Genomic DNA, 22,402 nt, shown 5'->3' on the forward strand with positions numbered 1-22,402 from the left:
ACTGATATTTTTAGGTTTCAGAGTAGCAGCCGTGTTAGTCTGTATCCGCAAAAAGAACAGGAGTACTTGTGGCACCTTAGAGACTAACAAAAATTTATTAGAGCATAAGCTTTCGTGGGCTACAACCCACTTCTTCGGATGCAGCCCACGAAAGCTTATGCTCTAATAAATTTGTTAGTCTCTAAGGTGCCACAAGTACTCCTGTTCTTTTTGCGGATACAGACTAACACGGCTGCTACTCTGAAAACTGTGGGTCGCGACCCCAAAGTGGGTCGCGACACAGATTTAATGGGGTCGCCAGAGCTGGCATTAGACTTGCTGGGGCTGAAGCTGAAGCCTGAGCCCCACTGCCCGGTGCTCAAGCCGAAGCCTGAGGTCTTCAGCCCTGAGTGGCAGGGCTCAGGTTACAGGCTTTGGGGTCCCCTGCCTTGGTCGGTGGGGCTGGGGTTCCCCCCTCGCCCCCAGATGACAGGGCTCAGGCTTCGGTCCCCCCTCCTGGGGTCATGTAGTAATTTTTTTTTGACAGAAAGGGGTCATGGTGCAATGAAGTTTGAGAACCCCTGGCCTAAAGGGTTCAAAGTGACAGTACCCTGCGGCCCTCTGAGTGGTCAAGTACACTATTTAACCCTGGTGGATGCCCCAGGAAGTTATCTTGATTTCTGGCCTGCTGCAACTTTCATCCATACCTTGTCTTCTGATTGCTAATCTCGGACCCAGTCTTGACTCTTGCCTTCTGATTCCAGCCTAGTATTACCTCTGATCTCCAGTTTCTGACCCCAGCCTCACTCTGACCCTGACTCTTGCTTATTGAACTCTGCTCTAGTGATTCCTCCAACCCCTGCTCACAGGCTACTGTCTTGTGGGCATCCTTGATGTTGGACCCCAGGCCAATTATGACCATTAGGCCAGACTGCCTACAGACCGGTCCCTTACGTCCAGTGTAGAGGAAGAGACACAGAGATGAAATCCAGGCTTGGAAAAGAGGGATGGGCGACGCTGCCAATACGAACTGTGAATTAAGTTTTGCATTTCCATACTAACTTGAGAACCCTGAAACACTAATCCAGTTGACTAATAAATGCTGGCTTGTCTTGAAAAAGCTGTCTTGCACTGCTACAAATAACTACTGATTGCATCACTCCTAAAGGGGCAATGTATCTCACAGGGGGCTAAACTCACTTGAACCCACTGAAGAGCAACATTGAGCAATAAAGTGCTGAAGTCCAAATGCCCAGTCCTGGAGAAGCAAAATCACAGGACTTGCCATTGCAAAAAGCGAAGGCATCAGAACTAGCACAATACAAAGGACAGATTTAAAGTATAGTATAAAGGCAGATTTAAAGATGGAGTATAAAGGCTGGGGACATGGAGCACCCTGTAAATCCGTGACAGAATACAATAATGGAATTCCATTAACTATTCTCCAAACTAACTTCCTGTCAAATCATACTAGATATTAACTACTGGTTCATGCAAAAATAAAATAAGGTAAATTAGATAAAATAATAGCTGCCAATAGTTTTGAAAGACAAGATGTTTATCAAGAGTCAAACACTCCCACACCTATGCTAACATCCAGCCTCAGACATCCAGCGGGTGGTTTAACAAAAGCAGGAAGCCCAGGCTTGACATTCCTGATATTTCTAGCATTTAAAGGGAAAAAAAAAAATCCCTCAATTTCAGGTCCACCTTTGTTGTCCATTATAAAGCAGAAAAACAAAAATGGGGGGAAAACAGGCCCAATCTGTTAATTCTTTGCAGGTCACCTTTAAACATGTGTCCGAAAAAATAGGTCATCAGAGAATATATTTAAACAAAACAAAAAAAAATTCAATAGGACACATTGATACCTGACTGCAAACTCTGCAGAAGAATTTGCAAGCAATCTGCAGTTCAAGTGCAAGCAGTGCCCTCTGGTGGCATTGTCTGTGTGCTGCAGCTTGTTGGTTTCAATGTGAACAGTAAGGTAGTTGAATACTTCCTCTCCTCTACCCAGCCCACCCATGACACTTCCGTCAATCAGTGCACATGTTGGACAGCCAGGAAAGGCTGTGTAGCAAATTGGTCTAGGGTCCAGAGTTCCCTTGCCTTATTCACTCACAAGTTCTGTGGAACACAGTAAGCCTGAGGTGCATCAAGAAAAAGAGTACACTGTGGTCCTGTGATGACACTGGACTGGGTGTCAGAAGCTATGATTCTTTCTATTCCTGTCTGCCAATGGTTTTCTGTGCGATATTAACCAAGGACCTTCATCACTCTTTGCTTCTGTTCTATATCTGGAAAGAGGATGCAGTACTTCCACTCCGGTGTTATAATAATAAAGCCATCAATATTGGCGGAGATACAGAAAACATATTATTTAGTGCAGCTTTTGGTTGCTGTACAAGTGAATGAAACTTGGGACCAAACACTGAACAATGGTTTTTGTTTTTTAAAGAAAGATGATTGTTGAAACAGGCATCTGTCCTATCTTGTCCGCTGAATGAAGCAGGGGTCGGTCCTACAGAAAGAGTAGTATGTGATCATGTAATTAAAAGACTATTATAATACACTCACAAATACAGGCACAGTTACGGTTGTGCACGTAACCTTTACTTTGTGACTTCCAGGCTCTGAAGTGCCTCAACTCTGGGACCTTGACATTCTTTAACAGTAGGGATTTTGTACAGTGTTCAGAATATCAGGCATGAAAGCATGGATAAGAAAATGCTGCATATTCAACTTAAAAAAAAACGAATAGTGTAGAAAAGACAACTAAGCAAACAAATCGTGCTAATAGCCTAGACTTTTTTTTTTTTTTTTTTAAACATATTACTTCAGTAGAATGTCATTCTTGGGTGTGCTTTTAGGACGCTGCTTCACATACAGCAGGTATGTGTCCAAATCCATTAGTGAGAATTTTGGTTTTGGCAACAGGTCTTTTCTAAAAGGTTTTGTTTGTTTTAACATGCTACTGTGTGTATGCATGGGAAATCATTTTGACTACTAGTCTACTAAGACTACTCGGACACCAGGAATGGAAAAGCGGCTGATGACTCAGTAAGGGAATGTTTGATTTTATCTTTTACATAAATAGCCATTTATTCTAGGGAATTTTGACTTTACTGATACTTGGACTGATGTTCAGCATATTGGGCATTTTACTGTTAAACTTCACTGAAAGCAAGTATCTGTGGCAGGGGCACCATAAGGAAAAAGCAATATAAGCTGCCACTCTGGATCATATACAGACTTTGCCACTCCCAGAAATGCACAATTTCCTCCCCACTGCACACTTACAGCAGTGGGACTGAAAAAAAGAGGAAACTCGTGGACAACTTTTACCTTCCTCTTTCTCCATCACATTGTGACCTGTAGTTTGCAAAGATGACCAGCTGTGAACACCACAGGTCCTATTTATCTTCCCTTTTGCTTCAACTTAGGCCCCCAAAAATCATTAAAAGTGGTTTGAGATTAGACAGACAATTAATACTGTGTGACCAGCAGCCAAACACATTAAACCAGCATTTTAAAGTACTGTTACAGACTAGATGGTACCAAGTTTTAAACAATGCTTTGAACACACTCATTTGTGCACTGCCAGATCATCCACCTAGTCAAATTCATACAGCCAGTCAAATTTTCAGGGTTTTGCTGCAACCATTTTAGCAATGTCTGAACATTAAATAATGTTCTTTGACCCATAAAGGTGGAGTCTACATTTCTAGCCATAAGTACGTTTGGAAATGGGTAAACAATATAGCATTTCTGCTTTAACTTCCAAGACAAGCTGAACCAGGCCACCATCATTACTAGCTGCAATGAGTTTTAATTTCTTCTTCCCAACAAAAAGATGTTTGATCTTGAACCCTAGTCAGAAAAGCAGTCTACATCAGGGAAAGAAAAAAAAAAAGCATATGGGACTATTTGGTCAAATTGATCTCTGTTATTGTCACTAGCATTAAAAATGGGAATTATTCCAGCCAAGAGAAAGATTATTTAGAGGGACATTGTCAAGATAAATCTTTTTTCATAAAATTTATTTAATAAAAGCAAAGTGTCGTGTCACTATTTTGAGCAGAAAGCACTTAAGAGTCTTTCTTGGAAAAGAAAGAAAATATATGTGAAGATAAATATTAAGTAAGTCTCCTTAGTAGAGCCAAGAGTAGGGTTCTGTTGCAGCTGATGGCTACAGAAGGGGGGGGGGGGGGGAATCATAATTTTTGTACTGAAAAATTAAAACATTAAATATTAAGCAATGCCCTCAATTGTTTACAAAGAATGTCTTATCTGGTACACTGGTACAGCAAATAGTAAAGCAGGAACTTTATCTCATTGCTGTTTTTAAAATCTCAATGTACTGAAGTCTAAATTTTGACCTCAACTATTTGGCACTTTGACTCACAGTAACAACTTATCTGTAATAAACTACTGTGCAACTCACATTTTAAAAGGGCAGGAGAAGGTGAAGGCTTTAGTATAAAGTTTGAACTATTTCAAAAGGAAAAGTTTACATTAAAATGTTAAGTTTGGTCAAGATCTATTACACAGATAAAAGTTGTCTACACAGTACAATGTGTACTGACCAGAATAAAGATATGTGTTTATGTAGACACAATATTGCCTTTCAACTTGGGCTTAACCCCTTAGAATGGTGGCATTTTCCACACCTCCAGACTAACTTCATAAGACGTACTTCTATTGTATTCAGTGGCTACTGTGGGTTAAACACATCTATGATGTCCTTACATGTTCTGTCATCACAGCTAATGTCCTACATGTAAATAACTTTGATTAGTATATTAGGTTAACTGCTGCTGCCTATCTTTTGCCTGCAGCACTAGTAGTTTTAATGTCCGAGGTACACTACCATGACACACAAATAAATTTAATGCCCTTTTTAAATCCTAGGCAAAAACACTTCAAATATTTTTCAATAAAACATGTGTTACATTTTTTGGTAAAGCTCTCAGTACACTTCAGACACTATACAAATAATAGTTTCCATTTGAACTCAACTAGTTCACTATAAGAAAACTTATTTTTGAAGCCTGAAGTCTGTGGCCTTCTTGAAGAATATCCAAGCCTGTAACATTGAACTAAACTGACAGGTAGAGCTATCAACTTGACAAGGATAGTTATTTTAATTTGTATGCAGATACATAGTTTAACACTTTAAGATGTTGTAATGTTTTGAGTGATAAGGAAGATGGTAAATTCTGTGAAAGAACTAAACTTAGGAAAGAAAGAGGTTGAATAATCATAACTATTTTAGTGAAAGATATAAACAACCAAATACACACAGAGGATCAATTCGCCACCATCGCCCTTATGCACAAAGGAAGAAGTTATCCAATACTCTTTTACGTTTTTTTATTTCCTTTTGGATGAATCACTGTTACATAATTTTTCTATGTGCACTTATGGAATGCAAGCAGGATTGTTACAGCACACACATTTAAGTAATGTCTGACAAGTGAAAATTTTGTCTAGTCTTTCATATGATCCAAATTTACCCACTTCAGAACTACGTAATAATATAAGGGGAGAAGGGCCCTGAGTAGCGAGAGAGAAAGGACAGTTGAAAGAGAATAATTATCAGGCAAGATCTGAAAACAGATTGAGTGGATGAGGTGAGAACAGCCACATGTTGGAGAAGACTTTTGTGCCAGTGGTAGAAACCTGTGATGGAACGAAGAAGGCCAGTAGTGAAAGAGATGGAAAAAAGCACCAAGGATCATGAGATAGAATTACTTCACACTATGAAGCATTTAAAAAAAAAAAACAAAAAACAAAAGGGAAATTTGTAACTAGAACCTGAAGTGAACAGGGTGATCTTATACTTTTTTTAATATGTGAGATGGCGATAAGCACAATTTTGTACATACTTACATAGACAAAGAAGCTGAAACATTTCCCCCCTCCCCGTTGTGGTGTTCTTTGTTTTTCTCACATTACTATTTATTATTAACACTATGCTGAGAAAGTGAAAGTGTGATCCTAAGTACTCCTCAATGTCAACTGTCAAAGGTGTCACTGTTCTATAACAGCAACTCCCATCAGGCCTGACAAATTCATTACACCCAACATACTGTTTTCATAGCATTTACCCAAAAAGGGTCATATGAGGTGCCTAATGGAAGCTTACAACATATTGATCCTCAGTCCTTGTGTGATGTACATATGGGTGACATTTAAAAAGTTGTATGTATGTACTGAAAATAGGGGCGGAGCAAAGTTTTGGGCCTGAGGGCCACATCTGGGTATGGAAATTGTATGGCGGGCCAGGAATGCTCACGAAATTGGGGGTTGGTGTGCAGGACAGTGTGAGGGCTCCGACTGGGGGTGCAGGCTCTGGGGTAGGGGCAGAAATAAGGAGTTCAGGGTGCTGGAGGGGGCTCTGGGTTCTGGGGTGCAAGAGGGTGGGACCGAGGGGTTCGAAGGGCGGAAGGGGGATCAGGGCTGGGGCAGGGGGTTGGGGCCCTGGAGAGGGTCAAGAGTGCAGGCTCCCGGCGGCGCTTGCTGCTGCTGCTTCCGGGAGCTGCTTGATGTATGCCCCCCCCTCCGGCTCCTACACGGCGACGTGGCCAGGCAGCTCTGCGCACTTACCCATCTGCAGGCACCGCCCCTGCAGCTCCCATTGACCGCAGTTGCCGTGAGGGCGGCGCTTGTGGCGGAGGCAGCTTGCAGAGCCCCCTGGCTGCTCCTATGCATAGGAGCCGGAGTGGGGACAAGATGCTGCTGCCGGGAGTCGCGAGGAGCCACGGCACACATGGAGCAGGACAAACCACAGACCCCACTCCCAGCAGGAGCTCAAGGGCCGGATTAAAACATCTGAAGGGCCAGATGCGGCCCCAGGCTGTAGTTTGGCCCACCCCTGCTTTAGAATCTGTGTCCCAGGAAGGATTAAGCAAGCTGGTTTTGCCAGACCAAAGGGTGTGGCATCACCTGCCTCGGTTCATATGTAAATTAATCTTTGTAAAGTAAACACAAAGGAAGCCCCATTTATATTGGAAAGTCAACAGGAAAAATCAGGTAGACGGTGGGGGCAGGGAGGTGAAACAAACAGGAGTATGGGGGAACGACACTTCAGAGCCAGCACCCCAGTAAAGAAACCACGGTGTCACCCTGACTCTGGAGACAAAAACAGTCGACTTTGGGATGTAAGGACCACCCCCCTTCAGCCTGCATTGAGGGGGTAACCAGGCTCTGCTGTTATACTCGTGAAAACAGGATCTCAACCAACCTTGGATGAAATGCTGCAAGAAAGTGCTTAGGTGAAAAACTGCTTTAGACAAGGTTAGCCTATTAAAGTTAGGTTTTAGTCTAGTAGAAGCATTATATTTTTGTTTTATTTGTAACCTGTTGTACTTATTACTCTTGCTCACCATCTCCTAAGACTTTACCTTAGTTAACAAACTTACACTTGTTTTCACTATGAATAGATTACAGTGCTGTGATATTGGAGCGTACATTCAGCTGACTCAAGCTGGTGTGCGTATACTTTTGCCCTGGGAGTAGCAAGCCAGGCAATTACCGTGGGTGTCCAGTGACAGGGACTGGACACTACAGGGGGATACTTCTGAAGTTTAGGGACTGGGGCACCTGAAAGGCATAAGTAAGGGCTGGTAGAGGCCAGCGGAGAGTGCTTGAGTGGCTGGCAGCGTCACAAAGTGGATATCCAATGAACACAAGAAAGACTTGCTCTTGCTGGAGGCAGGAAGGTACATGGTCACTCGTAGTGTTGGACACCGCAAGAAAGCGTCATCACATAAGGTTATAGTGAAGTTAAGATGTATGGATACCATTGTACACTATTTTGTGAATACGTTTCTTCCCTCACTACACTGATTCTGACTTTGTCAACAAGTCAGTCAGAGAAAGGATACCAAAGCCTTAAGAGGGCTCTTGCACCCTCAAAGCTACACGTAATTCAGCAACTCAAGAAATGGTGAAGAAGAATTTCCGTTGAAAAAAAAACTCTGCTTGGAAGTATGTTTTGTTGATATCCCTGCAAGTTCCTTCCAAGCAACATCAGATTGAATCAAATGCTCTACCCACCACTGAGAAGGCATCAATAGATCTTTAACGCACTCAGAAAAAGATTATTAAGAACAGCAAGGCTTCATGCATTTTCAAAATTCATTTCGTAAGAGGACAATAATTTGCCTCACTAATCAATAAAGATATGATCAAATAGATTTTAAAGGAGAAAAACCTTCAGGTATGAGCCCAGGGAGATATAACCCATGCTATATCCACAACTATCAAGGAATTCCACTGTAACACAAAGCAGGCCTATTAAAAGCAGTGGGTGGTTTCAAGTAATTGACATGCAAGTTTCTGGGACAGTTTCAGAAAGGTATTATATACCTTTTGAAATGTTACATTAATGTTTACAACCTGTCAGAAAATAATTTCATTCATATCTTAAACTACAGGCAAAATGTGTACACATTTGCCTGTATGTGTTATTGTCCAAATATGGATAGGCCTGTAACTAAAATTGTGGCATTGTTAAAACCATCACATTACTATTTTATAGACTGCATTTGGTAATGAATTGGTAAAATGTCTTCTCTCCTGAAAGGAAACTTTTTTTCTGAATAGTTTCACCAACACTGCAAAATTAAATTTCAGAGTTTATTTACCTCCAACTCCAACAACCTTCCAATTTAAAATGCCAACATCACAATCTTTTACCAAGAAGAGTCAACCCAAAGTACTGATGAATTAGACATGTTCATAATTTTTACAACTTTAAAATAAAACAAAATAAAAAAACTGGATTTTTTCTGTTTTTATGTTCCAGCTTCTCCAGACCACCTTCTCTCTAGACAGAACAGCAGATTATCATTGTCCAATAAGAGATGTTTGTAGTCATGTCATTAGTACTCAAGCCTCTCTATTATTAGGATGGAAGACCAACAAATTCCATAGCATGTTCACCAAGGAATGTTGCCACATGGCTGGCAATTATGTGGTCACCACAAGCACTGTGGCATGATAACATTGCCACTGAGGGACATAAACTGATTATCCAGCCAGACAACATTAAGGACCTACCTAAAGATTGATATGGGTGGCACTCAATCTGCCAGGGTGCTATGTCCTTTTGGATTTTCCATGATGAGGATGGAGCAGTCTCCCTTGTTCTCTCCACTGCCTCAATGAATTTTGTTGGGCCCTGCAGTAGTCCTAATGCCACTACACAGAATGTTAGTTTGACAAAACTTGTTCAGAAACCAGTATATTGCTTTGGTTGATAATTATTTTTACTGTAAACAGAGCATAGTGGTTGTTCTGTTCTTTTTAAACTCCATTTCAATATTCATGTTAATGGGTTTTTAGGGATTTATTAACTTGTCCGACAATAAGCCAGTCACTCTGTTTTTTGTCTGCCTTCACTGTAAATTGACATGTTTCACATCATACTCAATAATACCAATCTATAAAGAATGCATTTCTCTATTAATAGTAACTACTCCATCTGACATAACTTTGCTAAGAACTAAATTAAGTGGCAAAAAGTAGGCTTGCTTACTTAAGTAAAACGTTAAGTCTTCTGAATAAGCTTGCAAAATATATAGGTCTCCACTCAGTGTAGTCCAATGGATAGGACACTGGACAGGCAATCAGGAGACATGCATTTTATTCTTGGCTCTGCCACAGTTGTACTGCTTAACCTTGGCAAGCCATTTGACCTCTGTGGTTCAGTTTCCCCATCTATAAAACAGGATTACCACCAACCTCCTTGGGTTCTTATAAAGAGCTTTGAGATTTATGGTTGAAAACCACTTAAGATCTCATCATTTTAACATTTATATTTTCTAAACCCTATGCAAACACAACGAATCCTCACAATATTCCGTGAAGCAGATACTAGTTTACTATTCAAATTCAACATATAATAGCTTTCAATATACAATTTTAGCTTGTTGATATAGGGACTAGGTTGTTGTAGGAGAACAGTTTTAAAAAACTAAGCGTCTGTAAACTATTTTAATAATATAGTTTAGCCTCCTGCTTTCTTCTTAAAATTTAAATATTCTTCTAAACAACTACAAAAGATAACAGTATGTTATGAACTTCAATGTTTATATATAGTTAGAATTCCAGGGTGGAGGCTGTTCTTGAGACTTGAAAGGATCAGCAGCAGATTAAATAAAAATGTTATCTTATGCATCATGTTTAAAGCTACGATTTAGTCATGGAGGTCACGGAGTCCGTGACTTTACCTGACATCCGTGATTTCTTCGGCTTCAGCAGTCAGGGGCTGAAGCCAGGGCTGGAGGAAGGACTGTGCACCCCTGCCCTGCAACTGGGGCCAGAACCAGGACCCTGCAGCCCCTATCCTGCGGTTTTCACCTAGGGCGGCAGCTGGGACCAGAGCAGGGGCCGGGTGCCCCCCTCGCAGTTTCCCAGGGCCATGTGCCCCTCCCCCCAGGCAGGGCTTGGTGGAAGCTGCAGCTGGGCTGCGCACCCCTGCGGATCAGGGGCTGTGCGCCCCCCGTGGCTGTGCCCCCTGCTGTGGCCACTGGAGCTGGAACTGTGCCCCCCACCATGGCAGAGGGCTCAGCCTGTCAGTCTCCCTCCCTCCCCCAGCCATGGCACTCCATTCCTCCCCCATACCTAGCTCTGCCCCTGGTTATTTTTAGTGAAGTCACTGACAGGTCACGGGCTCCTGTGAATTTTTGTTTATTGCCCGTGACTTTTACTAAAAATAACAGTGACAAAATCTTAACTTTAATCATGTTTAAAGGAAAAAACAGTACTTGCCCTCTTAGTAAAAAAAAAAAAAAAAGACAACCAAAAACACCCCCCCACAAAAAAAAAAAAAAAAAAAACCCCCCCCACCACCCCCCCCCCCCCCCCCCACACAGCAAAAAAAGTTGTACACCAATACTGAAATCATAACCTAGTGATCCCACAAAGTGGGATTCTGGCCAGAAAAAATGACAATTAAATTGGATTAAAGTTTGCATAAAATATAAGTTGGTGAGCAACACAGAAAAGGAGTGCGTAGTACTAGGCCAAGAGGCCAGGAAGTAGGCTTACTGGCAGCACTCCTGAAATATATACAGCGCTCTTTTGAACCCAAATTTGTACAGACTTATTAATAAGTCAACTTTACAGTGAGAATTAATCAGAATCATAGGACTGGAAGAGACCTCGAGAGGTCATCTAGTCCAGTCCCCCAAATTTTTCAATCTTCCCTCTTCTTCTTGGTTAGGTGGTCTATAGTGATATGTAAAGCCTCTGCTCAAATGCAATTGTAAGATCTGTAACTTGTATCATTAAGTTCTGCAACCTTTTTGCAGACTTTGTAACTTCAGGTTTCAGAGTAGCAGCCGTGTTAGTCTGTATCCGCAAAAAGAACAGGAGTACTTGTGGCACCTTAGAAACTAACAAATTTATTAGAGCATAAGCTTTTGTGGGCTACAGCCGAAGAAGTGGGCTGTAGCCCACGAAAGCTTATGCTCTAATAAATTTGTTAGTCTCTAAGGTGCCACAAGTACTCCTGTTCTTTTTGTAACTTCAGATATTGTTAGCATAGCCTTTTAAGTTTTGTAAACTTTGCAAGCTCTGTAACCTTACCACTTGTATGAACTTCCAAGCTTTGTAATATCCCATCCCTCAGAGAGAGTGTCAATGAGGGAGTGTGAACAAGGGAGTGTATGTGGGACTGGGTGGAGAGGAGCTGCAAGGAGAAAGGAGCCCAGAGACAGGAGCCAGGTGTGTCTGATATAATCTGCCCTGAAAAGGCAATCACGAAGTGCTGTAAAGAGAAGAACCACCTGGTATGCATGAAAGGAACTGGTCTGGGAATGCTTCTCGGTGATGGACACAGAAGGAAAACTCCGTGTACGTGACAGGAGCTGCCCAGTTCCAGAAAAAGGAAGCAGCCATGCACACAAGCAGCTGCTGCTCATTGACCTGCTCAGCAGCCTGGATTCGTGACCGCAGGCGGACACACCAGATCTACCACGCTTCGGCTTCTCAGTCTCCATGCTGTCTCCGGTAACTCTCCGCCTGTGTAAGTGTGTGGGTGCATGAGAGTATGAATGTGGTGAGTGTGCACGTGTATGAATAAGCTCCATCACTCTTCTATCTGACCCAACAGCGGCATTGTAATAAAACTAATACAAGTGTGACCCTGGGTTGGTTTTTAGGGGAACAGAGGTAACATATAGTAGATCCCCTATCATGACAACACCCTTTTTTTTTTTAACCCCTTTTATCCTTATCCAGAGAGACTTTCAACAAGTTTGTCTTCTATTTCCATTTCAACCTAAGTCCAAGTGTATATATTTAATATCTATAACGCAACACTGCCTCCCTTTTTTCCCTGCCTGTCTTCATGAGCAAACTGTACCGTTCTATACCAATATTCCAGTGGTGTGTTATCCCACCAAGTCTCTGTGATGCAAACTATGTCATAGTTGTGTTTATTAACTTGCATTTCAAGTTCTTCCTGCTTAATCCCCATACTTCTCGCATTAGTATACAGACATCTAAGATACTGATTTAATATTATATTTGAAATCCAGAAACACTTTTTTTAGACTAACAGAGGAAACACTGTCTGGAAATAAACATTTTCTTTTATGGCTTCAAATTTACTATTTCATATATGTCAACTCTAATGGACTTGCAGTGAATAAAAGGAGTAGGTATATGCAACAAACTCTGGTTATTAGAGACTGTTTGTCTCAGACCTTGGCATCATGTCTCTTATGTCCTTCATACATTTTCCTCCCACAAGATCACATTCTTGCTAACAAGGATTTAAGTAACTGAGTATACCAAAGATGCAGCTAATAATTTTTACTGACTTTGTTTATACTGGGAAAGTGACCAAATCACTATGAAAGCCGTGTTTTGTATATAGCAGGATATTTCGTGTAAGGTTTTCTTCAACCCTTCTATTTCTTCCCCTTTGTCCTGTCAACTGGACAAACTTGGGAGAGAACTCAGGATTTTAGGTTCAGAGCAGCAAGGGATTGTGCCTTTGAGTATTGACAGGAGTCTGCCAGATTTTCCATTTATATCTCAATTATTCTGATTACTGACATTGTTTTTGGTCCTCTGCCTTTATCAAATTGAATATCTTGGTGCTTTCCCACAATCATGACCCAATATTACTCACTGACTCCTTTTCTTGTGAGCAAAGAAGCAGAGTATCACTGCATGTCCTCACATACTTAAGCAGGGGACATAGATGCTTCAACAGTAAATCTCACCTATCCAAGAGTTTTGAGCAGCATGCAATGATATAGTCTTTGCCATTTGCACATATCTCAGACTTTTCCCAATGCCCTGCATATGGACCACCAAGCCAACTTCATGGGTTTTGAAAAGACATTTCTTCATTACTGGGAACTGCAGTTTAATAAAGGCAACTTTAGTTAATTATTTTTATCATCTTTCAAAGCTAAATGTTGTGTTTCAGTAAAACTGAAAGGCTTTCCAAGGAGCTTAAGAATTCTAAGAATGGTCATTAAGACTTCCTCCCTCTCCATGGTTCAAATACACTTACAAAGTGTTCTCATTACTAGATTTAAATTTTAGGGTAGCCAATTGGGAATAAACTCCAGAATGGCCCTGCTTTTCTAAGGACACTGAGCCTTAGAGTCACATTCTCTCCTTTTACTTCCTAAACTTAATGTCCCTTTACAACCCCATCCTCCATTAGCCTAAGTTTGATAATTACAGCAATTACAGCCAAACTTCCAAAAACAGACAGCGGTTCTTTAACGTTGCTTTATAGCTTTTCAAGGCAACAAACACTGACTAGCAGATCCTAATCCTTTTTTTAGTTGCCCTAAATTTCTTACAAATCCCCCTTAGGCTAAAATTTTCCATCCCTGGTCTCAGCACAAGTGTTGTTTTTTCTTTTTCTTCTAAGTTGGAGCTGAATCCGTTCAGACATTTTTGAGTTACTCAGGCATGAAGACAAAATTTGCACTCATGAAAGCTCCCAGGGCTTAAACTAGAATTTTCAGACTTGGGCTGTTCCCCCACAAAGGAAAGGAAAACAATTAGTTTGAAGAAAATTATTAGCATGTCAACATAGAATTTTATGCACATGCATCTCAGAATCCCTGGTACACACAGAATTACTTTAAGCTTTAGGTTATCTTAAAGGATATGATACCCACAGATATTTTTAAATTATATATGAAGTTACTATTATTGCAATATTAAGGCTGAGCAAGCAGGCATGCAAAGATCAGAAAATTCAGAAATTTAGCCATTCCACATAGTTTCGGTTGACATTTTAACATTATTTATATTCTAGAAGCACATTAGTACCATCCACACATGGGAAAGATTCAGTACTTGCCCTAAAGTTAAATGTAAACCTTTCGTATTACTGTTTATATTTAGCCATGGGGGGGAAAATCCATGTTATTCTGGATGCAAATAAATCTCAAATGCTGCTTTGAGATTTATTTGGAACACTTATCTGGATTTCAGGCTTTTAAAAAAAATATTCAAGATTTTGTTACAACGTTTGATTAAAATATCTACTGCCAGTTGTGCTGCAAGACAATGAATTAATAACTATGTAAAGAAAAGCTTCCACAGGTTAGTTCATAAGTTCTTATTGTACATGTAAAAAGAGTAATGAAGTCAGCTCAGCTAAAATAGGCAACATTTCAAGATCACAGAAATTAGGAAGCTGACAAATAACAGCATGCAAAAGCACTGTGCAGTATTATCAGTTTAAATAAAAGGACATTACCTGAAACAGTCATTTTTTTCAGTTTGCAGCAGATAAAATTATTTCATATCAAAAACACTGCTTGTGGACATTCAGTAATTATGTCATCATTACTACACCTTAGCGCAAGTTACCACAATCAGTGGGGGGTGGGAGAGGTAGGGGAGTGAAGGGTATTTCCAGTCTGCTTATGGTATGTCATCAGTAGCTACATTATAGTATTCTTCAACCATGTAGCTACTGATGACAGTAAAGTAATACACAGCAGATACTACTGAACTTTGAGGACTTGTCTACATAGAGCAGCAACGTGCACTACAGGAGATGTGATTTCTAAAGCTCATTGACATGTTGCACAATCACTGGTCTTTGCAGGCCCTGGCAGTGAACACTACAGGTCCGCTAGTGCACTTTAATGCAGTACTGTATGTTAAAATGCTCAAGGAAGTGTTTGTGTAGACCCTGGTGGTGTGTACTGATGAATCGAAGTGCAATACATCAGTGTGCTTTAGAAATCACACACCCCCATAGGGTGCTTTATCCCACCACGTAGATAAGCCTTAAGGGGAAAAAAAAAACCAAAAAAAAACATTGTCTTGAAAACAGCAAAAAAATTTCTTACAGTAACTGATTTAAACCTTTTTTTAAAAGGGTGGGGGGAGGAGCAAATTCATATGCACATGTGTGTATGTCTGTCAGCCTAAATACAAGGGTATATAAACTTACATTTCTTTATGTTTGTCCTCTGCCAAGATTTGGTCATTTGGCTTCAGCCCATACCTTAATGGGGGAGAGGGGGCGGGGGGAGAGAAGGGGAAGGGGGGGGGGGGGAAAAACCAAGAAAAAAGTTACTTTAGTTCTTAAACAGAAAATTCGTTTTCAGTTTACATTTGAAAAGTAGACAGACAATCTTACAATCTTTGTGTACTGAAAGGCATGTCATGTATTTTAAATCAGAGAGCAATACCTGTTAACTCTAAAATGCTATCCATTTTAACACAACTAACATCACAAAGTCATGACAAGAAGTAATAACTGCCAACAAAATAAATTCCCACAGGTATTGTGAAGTATCAGAGAAACTCAAACTGTATAGAAGTTTTGAGATCCCAGAGCAATTAAAAGCTTCAGGAAGGAAGTGAAGGCAGGTGTGAAGAAAAAGTACCAGCATGTAAATTCAGGCTGATTTAAGTGTTACATTACTTCATGCTTTTCTGGGGAAGGAAAGCTCCAGCTGATCTGCATACATCATGACCATAAAACCCTGAAATTCTTCATGCTAAAATATTCAGTATGTATTCAGGGCCGGCTCCAGGGTTTTGGCCGCCCCAAGCAGCCAAAAAAAAAAAAAAAAAAAAAAAAAGCCGCGATCGCGATCTGCAGCAGCAATTCGGCAGGAGGTCCTTCGCTCGGAGCGTGAGTGAGGGACCGTCCGCCGAATAGCTGGACGTGCCGCCCCTCTCCGGAGGCTCGTGCCTGGAGCCGGCCCTGTATGTATTTATATCCAGGATTCCACAGCACTTTGTTTCATTCATAAGTCCATAGAACTAGAGGGGACCATTACTTTGTCTAGTATGATCTCCTTTATCTCAGAGACCATTACATTTTGCCCACTTACCTCTGTATTGAACCCAATCTTACTATTAAACTGAACAGATTGAGCTCTCGTCTGTTGTCCTAAAGCACTTTCTCCAGACCTCGAATCATTTGTGGCACTTTTCTACACCCCAACATCCTTTTTTAAGCTATTGACACCAGAACTGGACACAGTGTTGTAGTATCAGTCTTACCAATGCCAGATACAGAGGTAAAAATCACAGTCCTATTCCTATACCCTCCTTTATACATTCAAGGATTCAACTGGGCCTTTTTCCTATAGCACTGGGAGCTCATGTTTAGTTCTTTATCAACTATATCCCCTAAAGCTTCTTCAGAGTCACTAATTTCCAGAAGATAGCACCACCTTGCCCTGTAGCAATGGCCTGCATTCCTTATTCCTAGATGAATAGCTTTCCTTTTGGCTGTATTGCAATGCATTTCATTTGAATGGGCCCAGTTTACCAACCAATACAGATCACCTCTGTATGGCTGCCGCCATCCTCACCATTATTTACCACTCTGCCAATCTTCATGCCATGTAACAATTTTATCAGCAGTGACTTTATATTTATTTCCACACCAGTCAAAGTGTTGACTAGCATCAAGCCTAGCACTGATCCCTGTGGAACTCCACTAGCAACAGCTCCTTTTGATGATGATTCCCCATTAGCAACTACTTTTTGAGACCCATTAGCCAGTTTTAAATCCATTTAACATGTATTTTTTTGATATTGTACAGTGATTTTTTTAAAATTAGAATATCATGCAGTACTAACTTAAAATGCCTTACAAATATCTAATTTGCACCTATGCACCTTTTTCAACCAAACTTGTAACGTCAAAGAATGAAATCAGGTTTGTTTGACAAGACCTATTTTCCATGTTGACTAGAATTAATTATATTCCTATCCTCAATACTTTACCTATTGTGCAATACATTTCATATACAGGGATCACCTCATCCACCACTGAAATGCAACCCTGTCAGAGGTATAATGCAATAGCCATGCTTCACCAATAGCTCCACATAACTTTTCAGACAAGATGTGAAAAAGTAACTTATGCACTTAATACTACAGGGGGAATTCAGTTTGTGTAAGTATGTATAGTAAACAGAATTTGTCCAGGACACTGGAGCTAAACTGTCAGGAAATATATCATGGGATCTTTAATGACTGTAGGAGGGACATAACTAGTCTGGCTGTGGGCCTTCCCACTACCACAGTTTCCTTTCCATCATGCAAACAAAACATCCCATCTGGTGTTTTCACAATCCTGCTCCCCTTTTAGGTGTAATTTATGACCATATAAAATATTTTTTTTTTTAAATCTACATATATCAAAATCTCTCAGCCCTCTTCCTTGGGCTCAGTTTGTCCTTTCAATTTATAAATGGGCTTTAGCCACCTCTCTAGGCTCAGAAGTCTTTCCATTCTTCTATCAAGCTAAGCCTGCTCTCCCCCACCCAGAGGGCCAGAGTTTACTGACTGTGTATATTTGCTGGCTGCCTCAACCTGGAGGCGTAGGCAATAGCCTACTACTAGCCTGGCCCCACCCGAGGACCTCAGACTGTTAATTGGTGTCAGCTCCAGCTGAATAGGCTGAGGGCTAAAGACTATGTTGGCACGCCCCCACCCAAGGGTGAGGACAGAAGCCCGGACTATTATTATGTGGTTGCTTTTATTTAGATGGACCCTGCCAGGGCGGTCCAAGCCCGAAGACTACTGCCCCACAATGAGGCAGAGTAGCCTCCCTCCCCTCTGGAAAGGGGGGGGACCACTACACCCTGTCTACCAGAAACCCTGACAAAGTGGCCTAATCAAGACACTGATATAATGTATTGCCTCCAGCTGGAAAAGTCTCTGTTCATTGTAACCAATAATCTCACTACAAATTTTTCCTCTTACCAATTTTACATTTCCAGAGACAAGGTTCTTATGCACACACAAAGACATTAATAAAAATACTGAAATTACTTTCCCCCACAATACACTAACATATATTCATAGCAACATTATCTGGTTATTATGTTCTTTCTTTTTCCCCAGCAAACCTGAACACAGTGGCAAGTTAGCTCAGCAGTGGAGTCAAACAATTCTCAACACTCAAACTCCAATTTTATTCCCAATAGAAGTTATGGCAAAACAAACCTACTGGGCAGTCAGAATAGCATTATGGAAGTTTGGCAGCGTACAAAGTTAAATCTTCTTTGCCAACCAGAGACCTAAGCTACTATGGAAGATTTATATAGTAATGGCCTATAGTAACTACAGATGTAACTATCTAGCAAGCAGTAGTGGATTATATTTTCATCACAAAGAGATACAGTATCCCATGCAAGTTTCTATCTAGGTGCTTATGTGGCCCTCCATCACCACAGTAATATATTCTGCGAGATAAGGAACTATAATCCACATTTCAGTTTGCACACAATGAATCATCTAGTATACTAGTTTCTTTACATACTAGAACAGGGGTCGGCAACGTTCGGCATGCGGCTCACCAGGGTAAGCACCCTGGCGGGCCGGGCCAGTTTATTTACCTGCTGACGCGGCAGGTTCGGCCGATCGCGGCCCGCACTGGCCGTGGTTCGCCGTCCCAGGCCAATGGGGGCGGCGAGAAGCCACGACCAGCACATTGCTTGCCCGCGCCGCTTCTCGCCGCCCCCATTGGCCCGGGACGGCGAACCGCGGCCAGTGGGGGCCGCGATCGGCAGAACGTGCTGCGTCAGCAGGTAAATAAACTGGCCCGGCCCGCCAGGGTACTTACCCTGGCGAGCCGCGTGCCGAACGTTGCCGACCCCTGTACTAGAAGCTGCTCACAAGAACAGTGCAAGTTGTGTTTTAAATGTCCTTTTGTATTTTTTAAAAAGAAGAGGAGCCTGAAACTGCTACTCTGGGGCGCGGAGGAGGGGATCTCGAACCAAAGATTCTGGGCCGTTGAAGCAGGTGAGCTTGAGCCCAGGACAATTTTGTGGGGGGAAATTTAAAAAAATAGCAGGAGAGAACAGGTGGCAGCTTTTCCTTCCAGAGCACTGCTGTGAGCATGCCAAACAGGCAGCAGCGGAATTGGCAGGTGGCATCTGGAAGCCTACAGTGAGAGAGAGAGGCCAGTAACAAGTGAGGCAGCACCTGGCACCAGAAAAGAAGGGATGCAGTAAGTGGGGAGCAAGCAGCCTCAGTGGCTGAGCTGCATCACTGCAGGGGCACCAGGAACACAACTGAAAAGGGAAAAAGTCCAGTTCAGCAGAGATGGGAAAGACAGATAGTAGGAACAATAGGAATAGCTACAAAAGAGCTGGTGCCTAGAAAAAAGGAAAGAATAGTATAAGGGGAAAGAGGAAATGTTAAAGGAACAGTACAGTTAGACCAGAGGGAAAAATAACTGAAGAGTCTCAAAGTAATCTAAGGGGAAAAAGGAAAAAAGAGAAAAAAAAAACTTGGTTAGAAACCAGTGAGAAAAGTAAAGCAAGAATTAAATGGAAAGGAAATAAGCTGTAATAAAAGATGTGTCTGTTTCTCTTTAATTACAGTTTAAGAAATAAGGCGGAAGTGAGCCATAGTGAAAGTAAGAAAATAGTAAGGACTGTAAAACAAAACACCCAGACAGCATCTCAACGTATACAAGGTGAAGTGACAGGAATAGAGAAACTGTCAAAAGAGCAGAGACTGTAAACCAGAAAGGAGTGGAGAGAGAGTTGTTCAATCAAGAAAGCAATACATTGAATCAAGGAATACATGTCTTTATTTATGCAGGAACTCAAATGTTAGCAAGAGAATTGCTCAACATATAAACTAAACTAAACATCCTAAGAACTTTTCCTCCAAATTCTGGGCTTCCAGAGGCTGAAAACTGAGAAAGTGAAAAGGGAATATATAATGGTGGGGTCTATGTTCTAATGCATTGTATTTTCTAATTCCAAATCAAAAACTATCATAAAGACCAAAATTGTCAGACACATAGATGAACATAATTTGTTGGGAAATAGTCAACATGGTTTTTGTAAAGGGAAATCATGCCTCACCAGTCTACTAGAATTCTTTGAGGGGGGTCAACAAGCACGCGGACAAAGGAGATCCAGCGGATATAGTGTATTTAGATTTTCAGAAAGCCTTTGACAAGGTCCCTCACCAAAGGTTCTTAAGCAAAATAAGCAGCCATGGGATAAGAGGAAAGGTTCTCTCATGGATTGGTAACTGGTTAAAAAATAGGAAACAAAGGGTAGAAATAAATGGTCAGTTTTCAGAATGGAGAGAGGTAAACAGTGGTGTCCCCCAGGGATCTGTACTGGGCCCAGTCCTATTTAACATATTCATAAACGATCTGGAAAAAGGGGTAAACAATGAGGTGGCAAAATTTGCAGATGATACAAAACTACTCAAGATGGTTAAGTCCCAGGCAGACTGAGAAGAGCTACAAAAGAATCTCACAAAACTTCGTGACTGGGCAATAAAATGACAGATGAAATTTCATGTTGATAAATGCAAAGTAGTGCACATTGGAAAACATAATCCTAACTATACATATACGATGATGGGGTCTAAATTAGCTGTTACCACTCAAGAAAGATCTTGGAGTCATTGTGAATAGTTTTCTGAAAACATCCACTCAATGTGCAGCGGCAGTCAAAAAAGCGAACAGAATGTTGGGAATCATCAAGAAAGGGATAGATACACCTCTACCCCGATATAACGCGGTCCTCGGGAGACAAAAAAAACTCACCATGTTATAGGCGAGACCGTGTTATATCGAACTTGCTTTGGCCCTCCCTTTTCCTTGTTCCCTGACCGCCCCCTTCAGAGACCCCCGTCCCTAATCACCCCCAGGACCCTACCCAACCCCCCTGCTCCCTATCTCTTATCCATACCCTCCACCCCGTGACAGGCACTCACCGGCAGCGGTGGGAAGCCGAGCAGCCCGGCCCCAGCCCGCTCCACTCCACCACCTCCCAGCCGCAGTGCTCTGCTTCCTGCCGTCGGTGAGGTTGGGGAAAGGACGCCCCCCCGCACTCACCTGTGGCGGGAAGCGGAGCAACGCAGCCCCAGCCTGCTCCACTTCCCTTGCCCTGGCCCCAGCCGTGTCGCTGGGGAGGATGTGGGGAAAGGTCCAGCGCTCACCTGCGGCGGGAAGCGGAGAGCCGCGGCTGGGAGGTGGCAGAGTGGAGCGGGCTGGGGCCGGGCTGCTACGCTTCCGCTGCTGCCGGTGAATGTGGGGGGATCCCTTCCCCCGAGCAACATGGCTGGGGCCGGGGCGAGGGAAGAGAAGCGGGCTGCAGCCAGCCCCCCGCTAATCCCCAGGGCCACTCTGGGACTGCGGGGCCCCCAAAAGTGCCCCCCCCCGACAGCTCCTGCCTCCCAGATCCTGACTGCCCCCAAGACCCTCTGCCCCTTATCCAGCCCCGGCCCGCTTTACCCTCAACTGACTGAGAAAATATAATTTGGCCTCTACATTGCCTCTGCCTCTCCTTATTGCTCTGATTCAAAACACCCCACCATCAGGCTTGTTACATATGTTTTCAATAATTAATCTAAAAAGACTAGGACAGTGAGCACGAGGAATATCTGTGCTTGCTTGTCCATTTTTTCAGAGTGTGTCAGCTACTTTTTAATACATGCAGTTAGAGATCCCATGAGATTTTTTAATGCTAAAAAGCCCTAACTGAGATATATTGAAAATCTGCTACAAAGGTGCATTCTCCTTCCCATTTGCTGAGGACTATCACCAATATATGTGGTTAAGCCCAGTAAATATTCAAAAACAAATCAGAGTTAGGAGTCCAGAAAAAAAAAGTTTAGACTTATCAGACAAAGATTAACGAAAATGTTACTTTATCATACTATTTAGCACCACTGAGCTTGGTAATTCCATTTATCCATTGCTTCAGATGGGGTTTACCAAAACAGGTATCAGAGAGAGTAACTGAACTGCTTTAACAGCAGTGAAAGTACTATTGTCTTGTTTCAAGTAACATTTCTGCACTTTCTGTTATGGCCAGTCACTTGCAAATTCTGAAAGTCTGTTATACTCCTATATTGCAGATATTTTGTGTGTGTGTGTGTGTGTGTGTGTGTGTGTGTGTGTGTGTGTGTGTGTGTG

The 22,402-nt window shown here is 42.0% G+C and overlaps 1 protein-coding gene across 2 annotated transcripts in view; it reads right to left on the bottom strand.

The window, feature by feature from the left end:
- Positions 1 to 22,402, bottom strand: part of LOC113406877 (adenosine kinase) — a 579,784-nt gene that overhangs the window by 491,416 nt on the left and 65,966 nt on the right. For both annotated transcript variants that reach the window (XM_026653709.1, XM_026653710.1), the window contains exon 3: positions 15,434 to 15,487. In XM_026653709.1, the coding sequence (XP_026509494.1) occupies positions 15,434 to 15,487 (54 nt within the window). The remainder of the gene's footprint in view (positions 1 to 15,433; positions 15,488 to 22,402) is intronic.

This window comes from Terrapene carolina, unplaced genomic scaffold (genome assembly GCF_002925995.2).
Source record: "Terrapene carolina triunguis isolate 2854851 unplaced genomic scaffold, T_m_triunguis-2.0 Scaffold147, whole genome shotgun sequence".
NCBI classification, from domain to species: Eukaryota; Metazoa; Chordata; order Testudines; family Emydidae; genus Terrapene; species Terrapene triunguis.